This window comes from Leucopleurus acutus (assembly GCF_964270905.1).
Source record: "Leucopleurus acutus genome assembly, chromosome: 19".
Classification (NCBI taxonomy): Eukaryota; Metazoa; Chordata; class Mammalia; order Artiodactyla; family Delphinidae; genus Leucopleurus; species Leucopleurus acutus.
Window position 1 is genome coordinate 7467846 of NC_139161.1, and position 12875 is coordinate 7480720.

General features: G+C 48.3%; 1 protein-coding gene across 2 annotated transcripts; it reads right to left on the reverse strand.

Annotated features, from left to right (window-relative positions):
- Positions 1 to 7874: 7874 nt before the first annotated feature.
- On the reverse strand, positions 7875 to 12875 carry TRIM65 (tripartite motif containing 65; the record flags this gene model as incomplete). 2 transcript variants are annotated; one of them, XM_082860328.1, is made up of 6 exons in its annotated part: positions 7875 to 9680; positions 10205 to 10270; positions 10408 to 10582; positions 10667 to 10900; positions 11147 to 11242; positions 12471 to 12875. In XM_082860328.1, 6 exons carry the CDS (start codon positions 12858 to 12860, stop codon positions 9106 to 9108), a joined length of 1536 nt encoding a protein of 511 aa, XP_082716454.1. In that variant the 3' UTR covers positions 7875 to 9105. The 2 variants fall into 2 exon arrangements, with proteins under 2 accessions (XP_082716454.1, XP_082716455.1); XM_082860329.1 differs by lacking the exon at positions 10205 to 10270 and having other exon boundaries at positions 12471 to 12860.

Sequence of the window (12875 nt, forward strand, 5' to 3'; positions counted from 1 at the left end):
AAATGGTGCATTTTATTATACGTAAACTATACCTCGATAATGTTAAATTTTAAAAAATAGAATGGCAACAAAATAACAAAAGTCGCATTGGGTTGTAACCCAAAGTATAAAATAAACATCCATGAGTTCATGCTGGTGTAAATAAATGACTGGATAAATAAATAAATGAGGGAGAATAGACAAATTTCCCATTCAGAGGAATTCCAAAAAGTTTTGGTAAATACTCCAAGGTGGAGAATGGCTTCCCACTCCTTAAGTATAGACGGTGCATAGTGACTTTCTTCCAAAGGGAGCAGAAGAGTAACTTTACAATGGAGAAACCTGATGAAAACCACATCAAGGTCAACGTCAACAGTGATAAGTCATGTCGGCAGTAAGTACCCTTGATATGATGTGGTCTTCCTACCCAGAAGTCCATAATCCCACTCTAATTATGACTAAAACTTTAGACAAATCCCAATAAGACACAGACTACACAGCACCTGACCAGAACCCCTTGAAACTGTCAAGGTCGTCAAACAAAAGCAGGGAAAGTCTGAAAAATTGTCACAGCCAAGAGAAGCCCAAGGAGACATGATAACTAAATGTAATGTGTATTCTGGACGTGTTCCTGAGAGAGAAAAAGGATGTTAGGGGGAAACTAAGGTAATTTGAATAAATTATGGAATATAGCTAATTGGGGCAATGCTTCCTACCCCCAGGCCTGCAGACTTCCTGCTGATGAGAGGCCAAAGTGGAAGGAATAAAGTGGTGGAGAGGATTGATCCACCTAGAGGTGGGGATTAGTCTTTCTTGCTCTGCCAGGGGGCCCTCTTGAAGCCTGGTGTAGTCTCAGAAGCCTTTCCAGAATAATGCTTTTAAATGCACAAAATAAAATGCAGAAGATTCCATGGCAACCAATTACACTGAAATACAGTTTCAAAATATAGAGAAAGAAATTTGTGATAAAGTAATATATGTGTTTCTTTAACACAAGAACAAATAACAAGATCTGATGGAGGCCTAAGAATTACTGTATTTTTGAAATAGTGATGAATGTAAACATATTTCAAGTTCTCTGTCACCTCTGTAATGTGCAATGAAAAATCTGTAAATTTTTTTTTAATTTTTAAATTTAATTTTATTTAGTTTTTATGCAGAAGGTTCTTATTAGTTATCTATTTTACACATATTAGTGTATACATGTCAATCCAATCTCCCAATTCATCCCCACCCCCCGCCACTTCCCCCCTTGGTGTCCATACGTTTGTTCTCTACATCTGTGTCTCAATTTCTGCCCTGCAAACGGGTTCGTCTGTACCATTTTCCTAGGTTCCACAAACATGCGTTAATATACGATATTTGTTTTTCTCTTTCTGACTTACTTCACTCTGTATGACAGTCTCTAGATCCATCCACGTCTCAACAAATGACTCAATTTCGTTCCTTTTTATGGCTGAGTAATATTCCATTGTACATATGTACCACATCTTCTTTATCCATTCTTCTGTCAATGGGCATTTAGGTTGCTTCCATGACCTGGCTATTGTAAATAGTGCTGCAATGAACATTGGGATGCATGTGTCTTTTTGAATTATGGTTTTCTCTGGGTATATGCCCAGTAGTGGGATTGCTGGGTCATATGGTAGTTCTACTTTTAGTTTTTTAAGGAACCTCCATACTGTTCTCCATAGTGGCTGTATCAATTTACATTCCCACCAACAGTGCAAGAGGGTTTCCTTTTCTCCACACCCTCTCCAGCATTTGTTGTTTGTAGATTTTCTGATGAAGCCCATTCTAACTGGTGTGAGGCGATACCTCATTGTAGTTTTGATTTGCATTTCTCTAATAATTAGTGATGTTGAGCAGCTTTTCATGTGCTTCTTGGCCATCTGTATGTCTTCTTTGGAGAAGTGTCTATTAGGTCTTCTGCCCATTTTTGGATTGGGTTGTTTGTTTCTTTAATATTGAGCTGCATGAGCTGTTTATATATTTTGGAGATTAATCCTTTGTCGATTCATTTGCAAATATTTTCTCCCATTCTGAGGGTTGTCTTTTTGTCTTGTTTATGGTTTCCTTTGCTGTGCAAAAGCTTTGAAGTTTTCATTAGGTCCCATTTGTTTATTTTTGTTTTTATTTCCATTACTCTAGGAAGTGGATCAAAAAAGATCTTGCTGTGATTTATGTCAAAGAATGTTCTTCCTATGTTTTCCTCTAAGAGTTTTATAGTGTCTGGTCTTACATTTAGGTCTCTAATTCATTTTGAGTTTATTTTTGTGTATGGTGTTAGGGAGTGTTCTAATTTCATTCTTTTACATGTACCTGTCCAGTTTTCCCAGCACCACGTATTGAAGAGACTGTCTTTTCTCCATTGTAAATCCTTGTCTCCTTTGTCATAGATTAGTTGACCATAGGTGTGTGGGTTTATCTCTGGGCTTTCTATCCTGTTCCATTGATCTATATTTCTGTTTTTGTGCCAGTACCATATTGTCTTGATTACTGTAGCTTTGTAGTATAGTCTGAAGTCAGGGAGTCTGATTCCTCCACCTCCGTTTTTTTCCCTCAAGACTGCTTTGGCTATTCGGGGTCTTTTGTGTCTCCATACAAATTCTAAGATTTTGTGTTCTAGTTCCATAAAAAATGCCATTTGTAATTTGATAGGGATTGCATTGAGTTTGTAGATTGCTTTGGGTAGTATAGTCATCTTCACAATATTGATTCTTCCAATCCAAGAGCATGGTATATCTCTCCATCTGTTGGTATCATCTTTAATTTCTTTCATCAGTGTCTTATAGTTTTCTGCATACAGGTCTTTTGTCTCCCTAGGTAGGTTTATTCCTGGGTATTTTATTCTTTTTGTTGCAATGGTAAATGGGAGTGTTTCCTTAATTTCTCTTTCAGATTTTTCATCATTAGTGTATAGAAATGCAAGAGATTTCTGTACCTTAATTTTGTATACTGCAACTTTACCAAATTCATTGATTAGCTCTAGTAGTTTTCTGGTAGCATCTTTAGGATTCTCTATGTATAGTATCATGTCATCTGCAAACAGTGACTGTTTTACTTCTTCTTTTCCAATTTGTATTCCTTTTATTTCTTTTTCTTCTCTGATTGCTGTGGCTAGGACTTCCAAAACTATGTTGAATAATAGTGGTGAGAGTGGACATCCTTGTCTTGTTCCTGATCTGAGAGGAAATGCTTTCAGTTTTTCACCATTGAGAATGATGTTTGCTGTGGGTTTGTCATATATGGCCTTTATTATGTTGAGGTAGTTTCCCTCTATGCCCACTTTCTGGAGAGTTTTTATCATAAATTGGTGTTGAATTTTTTCAAAAGCTTTTTCTGCATCTATTGAGATGATCATGTGGTTTTTCTTCTTCAATTTGTTAGTATGGTGTATCACATTGATTGATTTGCATATATTGAAGAATCCTTGCATCCCTGGGATAAATCCCACTTTATCATGGTGTATGATCCTTTTAATGTGTTGTTGGATTCCGTTTGCTAGTATTTTGTTGAGGATTTTTGCATCTATATTCATCAATGATATTGGTCTGTAAATTTCTTTTTTTTTTTTTTTTTGCGGTACGCAGGCCTCTCACTGTTGTGGCCTCTCCTATTGCGGAGCACAGACTCCGGACTCACAGGCTCAGTGGCCATGGCTCATGGGCCCCACTCCGTGTCATGTGGGATATTCCCAGACCAGGGCACGAACCCATGTCCCCTGCATTGGCAGGCAGACTCTCAACCACTGCGCCACCAGGGAAGCCCGTAATTTTCTTTTTTTGTAGTATCTTTGTCTGGTTTTGGTATCAGGGTGATGGTGGCCTCATAGAATGAGTTTGGGAGTGTTCCTTCCTCTGCAATTTTTTGGAAGAGTTTGAGAAGGATAGCTGTTAGCTCTTCTCTAAATGTTTGATAGAATTCACCTGTGAAGCCATCTGGTCCTGGACTTTTTGTTTGTTGGAAGATTTTTAATCACAGTTTCAATTTAATTACTTGTGATTGCTCTGTTCATATTTTCTGTTTCTTCCTGTTCAGTCTTGGAAGGTTATACCTTTCTAAGAATTTGTCCATTTCTTCCAGGTTGTCCATTTTATTGGCATAGAGTTGCTTGTAGTAGTCTCTTATGATGCTTTGTATTTCTGCGGTGTCTGTTGTAACTTCTCCTTTTTCATTTCTAATTTTATTTGAGTCCTCTCTCTCTTTTCCTTGATGAGTCTGGCTAATGGTTTTTCAATTTTGTTTATCTTCTCAAAGAACCACCTTTTAGGTTTATTGATCTTTGCTATTGTTTTCTTTGTTTCTATTTCATTTATTTCTGCTCTGATCTTTATGATTTCTTTCCTTCTGCTAACTTTGGGTTTTGTTTGTTCTTCTTTCTCTAGTTCCTTTAGGTGTAAGTTTAGATTGTTTGAGATTTTTCATGTTACTTGAGGTAGGCTTGTATTGCTATAAAGTTCCCTCCTAGAACTGCTTTTGTTGCATCCCATAGGTTTTGGATTATCGTATTTTCGTTGTAATTTGTCTCTAGGTATTTTTTGAAAAAAATCTGTAATTTCTATTGGTGACAAGTCACAGCTGTTGCTAATATCACTGCAGTGTGTTTTCTCCATTTGTAATAGAAATGCTAAGTATCTGTTAGAGGACAGTGAAAATAAAGAGGATTTCCCCCCTAAGACCCCGGGTTAAAAATGTCTAATTTAGGGAGAATTCCCTGGCAGTCCAGTGGTTAGGACGTGGCAGTTTCATTGCCATGGCCTGGATTCAATCCCTGGTTGGGGAGCTAAGATCCTGCAGCATGGCCAAGGGAAAAAAAAAAAAAAGTCTGATTTAGAAAGATGCTATGCAGAGTCTCCTGGAAAGAGAGAAGAAAACTAAGATCTATTACGTATTAAGAGAGGTGGGATCCACTCCTGGGGGATTTGTGGGAAGTGGGGGGAGGGCAGGAAACCATGAAGGCCTGCATGGAGGAAGTAGCATTTGAGCTGGGCTTTCACAGACTGCTAGGGCTCAGGCATGCAGAAACTAGGGTGGGAAAAGATCTTCTGGGCAGAGCAGCAGAGGGACCCAGGCTGGGTGTGCCTAGTTTGGCAGGAAGGCGGGTAATGAGTTCCATAAGTTGGTTTCCACAAGGAGCACTTGATCTGGACAGTTCCTTGTTTGCCGAGACCCAGCAACAGTTCAGAGGCTCAGGCATCAGCGCCACCCTGCCCGGCAGCCTGGCAGCGAGGATGCCTGGGCTTGCTGAGACCACAGACCCGCCTGGTTCTGGAGGGGAAAGAAGGGTGCCACTCAGGTTTGGGGGTGCTCAGGGATGAGGCCCAGCCAGCCCTCTGCTCCCCACCCCACAGCCTGTTCAGGAAGATGTGCTCCCTCAGGAAAGCTTGGAGATGTGATTTGCCAGGGTGGCTGCATTTTGACACTTCATTTCCATTACGGTAGCTTTAAGTTGCCCAATATATTCATTATTCTTGAAATGACTTGGCTCTTAAGGGGAAAGGGCAACTGACACTCTGCTCATGCCTGCATCTCACTCTGCCCTTGCCAGGACTGTCACGAAGGAGGGGAAATAGAATTCCAATAGGTTACATATCTTGCCAGAGGTCACGTAACTAGTCCTGTGGAGGAGGTGGAATTTAAACCCAGAAGGTGCAACCTGAAAGTAATCCTAAACCTCATATCATAAATGACCTTGTCTGGCTGCAGTACTGCTTACCAAAAAAAAAAAAACAAAAAAAAAAGTCAAACAGAAACAAAAACAAACAAGCAAAAGCAGTTGAGCAAATGATAGTACTTAGCAAGCCACGCCTAGCTTTGCTTGCATCTCTGAAAAAAAATGGAAATGGGATCCAAGACATGTCCCACAGTAGCACGTCTTCTTTATGCTATTGACGTGCTTTAAAACACTTGTTTATTTCAAAGTACTATATTTAGGAGTATCTAAAAACTAAACAATTTAATCAGGCTTATAACAAAAACTGGCAGTCCCATGTCCTACCTCCTCCAGATTCTTGCTCCCGTGGACAACCAGGTTCAACTCTTAACCGTCTCTTCCAGCACTTACCTCCTCGTCTCTAAAGCACGTGCTTATAAGCCTTGAATACGTGAATGTCTGTGCTCGTATTTCTGGAAATTTTGATTCTTTATCGCTTCTCCTTAGTGTTGAGCTCCCCGTTGCTTGGATCCCAGGTCTCCCTTTCCCTTCATTGATTTCTTTCATTTTTGAAAAGTGGGTGCTCTGGGGGCTTCCTGGGAATGGATGCGGAAGTGTCTGCAAATGTCTTGGTTCAGGCTTTGCCCATGATTGACAGTTTGGCTGCGTGTGGAATTCTAATATTTATTTATTTATTTATGGCTGCGTCGGGTCTTTCTTGTGGCATGCGGGATCTTTGGTTGTGGTGCGCGGGCTCCAGAGCATGTGGGCTCAGCAGTTGTGGTGCGCGGGCTTAGTTGCCCCGTGGCATGTGGGATCTTAGTTCCCCGACAAGGGATTGAACCCGTGTCCCCTGCATTGGAAGGCAGATTCTCAACCACTGGACCATCAGGGAAGTCCCGTGTATGGAATTCTAAATGGAAATCTTTCCCTCTCAGAGTCTCAATGGCCTGGCTCCATTGTCTTCTAGCTTCCAGCCCCTTGTTACTTGAAGCCACATTTCCTACTGTCACCACGCTGCTCCCTTCCATCCCTTACTGCCTGGGCAAGAGCAGCCTCTTATTCTCTTTACCACTCCCCTCTCTGGCCTCCAATCCAACTCCCTCCAACTCCACTGGCCCAGAGGCCCCTGTCTTTTAAAATCTCTCCCACCCTCCCCTGCTCTTTTTCTGTCCCTGTGCCCACCCTGCTGATTCTGCCTCACAGACACCCAGAAACCGTGAGGAGTGGGGCAGAGATGCTGGCAACACCCCTAGGCTCATCAAATGTGTCCTCTTTATAAAAGTTACACCCCAAAGCCCATGCTTCTTTCTCCCTCTACACCAAGGCATTTTTCCTGGAGAGGAGGCAGAGAGTCCTGTTAGAATCAGGAGGACCCAGCGAATTTAATCTGAAGTAGCTGTCCAGGAGATTTGTCAATGCTTGCCTCCAGACCTACTTGGGAAGCACTTCTCCATAGCACTCTATAAAAATAGGGACTTCCCTGGTGGTCCAGTGGTTAGGACTCAGCGCTTGCACTGCGGGGGCCCAGGTTCAATCCCCAGTTGGGGAACTAAGATCCCACAAGCATCGCAGCAAAAAAAAAAAAAAAAAAAAAGAAAAATGGCAGTAGTGTTATATGTAAACAAAGGTTAATGATCACAATATAGAACCTTCCCACAGGACAACACGGAAAGGACTAACAACCCAATAAAAAAGTAAATCCACAGAATAAATGACCCAAGGCACTCCCCACCATGGAAGCAGAAAGGGGGCTGTTCTTCCTTTCTCTGCCCCTTTCAGAACATGGGCTCGGCTGGCTGGACACTTGTGTCGGGTGCTGGGGCTCTGGGATCAAGAGGGACAGTTAGAATCTGTGCGCCGGGACAGCCAGTGATGATGGCTACCTGGCCAGCTCAGTCCTGCATCCTGCCCTGCCCGGCCTTTCAGCTCCTGCTGTTAACCCAGCTGTCACACTGTTGGGCTGCCCAGTGTCACAACCTCCTTCCCGTGTTTGGGGACCTCCCCACCTTAGGAATCTTACCGGAAGCTCCTTGCCCAGGCTGCACCAATCAGAGGCCTGGCCCTGCCCTTGAACAGAGAGCCAAACGGCTGAGGAGTGAGGCCACAAGATGGAGTCTGCGACTGTGGCAGCGGCCGAGGCCAGGTTACCATGTGGGGAGGGAGGTACACGTTATATAAAAATATTATGTAACTTTTGGAGTACGTGTTATCCTTTAATAAAACTTTTATTGTCAGATACTTACACGTGAGTATATAAAACATGTGTGTGCAGTGGGAAAAGTTATAAAGCAAACACCCTTGGAACCACCACCCAGATCAAGAAGTGGAACATTTCAAGTACAAAACTACTGCTCCCCTATGGCCCAGCGCCCTCACTTCCAGAAACACAAGCAAAAACATGTACAAGGATCTTCGCGGAAACATGTTCCGAAGAGCAAAAACCAAAATAAAAGGAGTTGGCAGTGTGCTGGCACCTCCACGAATGACTGTGCTTAATCCCCACACCCCCGCTGGGGATAAGGTGGGGAAGACGGCAGCTGAGGCTCTGCCACAACAACTTGCCTGGTGGGATGGGGGGGCAGGGGCACTAGCTGGTCTGACTCAAGGTTTCTTTATTTTGGTCCTTTGTATAAAAATAAAAAACCTTCAAGTGTTCATTGTTTCTCTGTTGAGCAATTCCTCTTTAGGAAATGTAGCCTACGTACGTAACAATAAATATGGCCAAAGCTTCCTGTTCAAAAACAGTCATCACGGCCATATTTTTAGAGCCCTCAAATAAAACGTTTTGAATGTCCACTAATGGGTAAACAAATTCTGATTAGAATTTGTCTCTGTCATTAGAATGACTGTCTATACTGTAGTCATTCAGAGAAAAATTTATAACAATGTGAAAAATGCTTGTTAAGTAAAACACGCAGAAAACACAATTGTTTACAGAATACGATCACAAGGATGTAAAAAGTAAAAGAAAAAAAGACCAAACTATATGAAATGTTAAGGAAAATAACAAAAAGAAAAGAGATAAAGATGAGGAGGGAAAAGGTAAATATCAAGTTTCCCAAGATTTCCTCTAGGAATCGTTTTTTCCTCTGGGGCTGTTGCATGTATGATTTTGTCTGTCCCACCCTGTGGTGTGTCCCACACCACACTCGCTCTCCTGAAGGACCAGGAGCCCTGGGCACTGCACTAGCCTCTGAGGTCCAGGCAGTGCCTAGAACTGGGCTCCCATTTTACTTCCTTTAGCCCCTGTCCCGTTCAGAGAGGCTGGAAAAGTAAACTCCAGTTTGGAGGCTCCACCCACCTCTCTCTCCAAGTGGCCCAGTCTGGTCCTGACTCGGTCTTCTAGCCACCAACTGGTCCCGTTAGAGCTGTGGCCTCAGGCCCCCAGGCCAGGGGCTGGGGCAGTTCTTGGGCCCACAGGCCTGGTGGCACCCGGTCCTGACCCTGAGCTCCATCCCGTGCCTTCCTCAGCTGAGCCCTGAGGCCTCTTCCTGGAGCCCTGGAGGGAGCTTGGCCTCGGGCCGATGGCACAGGGTCAGGGTCCTACCCTCGAGGAGCCAGAAAACGGGGTGGAGGGGCCGGGAGAAGATGGCATGAAAGGTATACAAGTGTTGGGTCTCGGGCTCCAGGCTGTAGAAGGTGAGGCAGCCAGAGGTCAGGTCCAAATCCATGCCCAGGAGCCGCCCTGATACCCCCGGGAGGCGCCGGGCCTCCCCGTTGTGCCAGGCCTGGGTGCTGTCCTCCTGAATGCAGAGCCCCCAGGAGCTGGGCCCACGGCCGATGTTGTCCGTGTGGGGCCCCAGCTTGCGCCTCGTTAGTTCTGAGTAGGCAACGCCCAGCGTCACCGAGTGGTTGGACACACGTACCTCCCAGTAGTGCTGCCCGGCATGGAAGCTCTGGGCACACTGCACTTGCCAGAGCTCGAAGCTGCCTGGCCCATCTGGGCCCTGGGGCTTGCGACAGTGCTTTACCTGCCGGTCCTGCTGAGACAGGTAGAAGTGACGGTTGGCGCTGATGGGGTCGAAGGTCAGGTTGCGATAATCTGTTGGGCAGAGATGGATGGAAGGTGAGCGGGCAAGGGTGCCTGTGCCTGGCCACCATCCTGTCCCCAGAGGGGAGAGACAGCAACTGAAGGTCCACGGGCGGATCGCCAGACATCTGCCGGGGCGACTGCAAGCTGAGCTAACGTGGACATCATCTCAGCATCTGACCCTCCATGCAACCCCTGAGGTGGAACCTTCCATCAGCCTCGTTTCACAGATGAGAAAACGGAGGTTCAGAAAGGTCACCTAACTTCGTAGTAAGTGGAAGAACTGTGATCAATCCCACATTTGTGTGCCCAGAATCTCCTTAAACACTACACTGGCTGCACGTGTAAGAGGTGTGCATCCTGCAACAGGTGTGCAGAGGGGCGAGGCTAGCCCCAGGGAGGGGAGTGAAACACACTTCCTGTACAGAACAGTCATAGCACGTGCCGTGCACATGCACAGACCCACGTGTACACACAGCGCACTCACACGCACACGCTCACACAGGTGCACATCCACATGCGATGGGCCTTCTTACTCTGCCAGAGTTTCCTCCTCAGGGGACAGACGAGGCTCGCGACTGGTGCCGGGGGACCCGGGGCCTCTAGGGGGCAAAGCAGTGTCTTAGGGGAGTGACCTGGAGGGGAGCTCATGGGGGGCTGGGCCCTGACTTCATTACCACCCCAGTGGGAAGGACAGCTGGGCCCAGAGGGGTGGAGAGAGATCTGGGGTCAGCCTTACCCATGGAGCCAAAGTCAGCAGCCTCGGCTGGTGCTCCGGGACGGCCCCCCTCTTCCAGGAGGAGGGCACACAGCTGGCTCAGGGACTCCTTCAGGCCGCCCAGCTGCTGATCTTCGTCCCAGTGCGGGAGAGTCAGTGGCCCGAGCGGGCCTGGGGGCGCCAGGAGCTGTGATTCCTGAGCCCCGGGGACAGCTGCAGTAAGCCGGAGCACGAGGGGCAGGCACCCCGGTCCCCACCCTGCCGCCCTAAGGCCTGGTACCTGGAGGAAGGTCCGGTCGTCCAGCTGCTCCAGGAGGTTGCGAATCCTGTGGTCACAGCAAGACAAGGCCTCCAGGTGGCCCTGCAGTCGCTGTTTCTCGTCCCGGGCCTGTTCCAGCGCCTGTGTCTTGGCCACCTCGATGTCCCTCAGGGCCAAGTCTCGCTGCATCTCCAGGGCCTGCCGCAGGCGGTTGAACTTGCCAGAGATCACGGAGATCAGGGTGCAGGCTGAGCTCTGGGTGGGCACAGGAGAAGTCGAGGGCAGCCAAGTCCCTGGGCTGCCCGCTGGCCTGAGGGGTGGGAATGTGGGGAGCCATGGTCCCTGGAATCTCTCCCCCTGTTCAGCCCTTCCTTTCCTGCTGCCAGGAGGCATTTTCAAGGCAGCTTACACCTACTGCCCGGTGTCCCAGGGACCGGCCAGTGGCTGCTCGAAGGACACGGCATGAGGACGTGGGGGGTGTGGAGCAGACAGGCCTCATACCTGGATCTGGCTGCTTCGCTGCTGCAGCTCCTGTAGCTGGCTCTCAGCCTGGGTGGCCTGCTGCTGGGTGACCTCCAGTGTGGCTCTCAGCTGGGCCTGTGGTGCCCACCGGGGGACAAGTAACAAGAGGGGTCCAGGATCGGCTGTGAAGTTCCCCCCTCAGCCAGTCAAAACACCTGCAGATGCTGGGCATCCCCTCCTCATGCCACCCCAGGTGAGGCCAGCACGCAGAGCATCAGCCTTGGTGTGTGCCCCGGGAGAATTGGGTCAGAGTCCCAGGGAGGCCTGGACAAGGCCCCTTCCCCACCCGGAGCAGGGTGGTGCAGAGGCCTTGGGCTGAAGACGAGCAACCTGGGGCGGAGCAGCCCCCCACTACCCCCAGTCAATAAATGGGAGCTTACGCGGCCTTGAGGGGAAGGGGCGACGACCCAAAGCACCGAAGTTTTTTGACAGGTGGGCAGTGCACCGCAGGTATGAGTTGGGTTCTTCCAAATGCCTGGCCAGTCCTCAGGCCCAGCTTTGGACATGAGGGGGAAGGGGGCACCCCTATTTGGTTGTGACCTGTCTGGTCTCCTCGAGGATCAAAATGCTATACTCTCGTAGTTCAGGACTGCGCATCTGCTAGGATTTGGTTCCCTGTACCAGGTCAAGAGCCTGTCTTGATTCTTCTTGTCCCAGCAACACTTTGGTGGAAGGACTGATATTATCCCCGATTCACAGGTCAGAAAAGTTGACAACTTGGTCAAAGTAATCAGGTCTTCCTAAGTGCAACACTTGTGCCTCTGTTCAGGCCTCACCGCCTCCAGCATGGTAAAACATGCTGAACGTAGGAGGGGGCAGGGCAGACTTTTCTGGTTCACCCTGACTCTCCCCCAAGGGCACACATCCAGCCCCTCACACCCCAGCGTCACTTCCCCTCTCCCTAGCCAAATTCTAGCTCCTGCAGTGCATCTGCCGCGGGCTGTACCACCTGTTCCTCCCTCTCTCCCTGTTGCTGCCCTCCACTGCAAACTTCGATGCTTAGTGCAAGGTCTTTGGTCCCACAAGCAGTAACACCCTGTCCTTACTCTGTGCCTTCAGCAGCCACAGGGATTATCCTCCACATTCTGGCTCTGGGCTCCTTGACCTCCTCATTCCATCTCAGCCACTCACCCCTGTAACTTCACCCTGGACCCGTCACCAGCTCTAACATCTCTATTCCAAGCATCTGTTTTCTGACCACCACCTCCTTTCAAACCAGAATAAAAACAGGACCAAGCGAAGCTGCTGAAGCTGCCAGCCCCGCCCGGGCGCAGAGAGCAGGGCGGGGTCCCCCGAGGGTCACCTCGCGCTCTCGGCGCTCGGCGTCCAGCAGCGTCCGCTCGTGGAGGCGACACTCGCGCACGGTACACACGCTGCACACGCAGAGGCCCTCGGTGCGGCAGAAAAGCTCGAGCGGCCTCCCGTGCCGGGGGCAGCACGCGCCGGGGCCGGGTTCGGGCGCCGGCCGGACGCGCAGATCCTCCAGCACGCCGCTCAGAGCCACGTTGCGGCGCAGCTCGGCGCTGTCGGGGAAGGACTCCCGGCACTCGGGGCACACCTTCTCGCTGCGGCCCAACCAGTCCTGGATACAGGCCCTGCAGAAGTTGTGGCCGCAGAACAGCGTCACCGGGTCCCTGTAGAGCCCCAGGCAGATGGCACAGGTCAGCCTGTCCTCCAGCCACGGCGCGGCCATGGCGGCGGCGGGCGG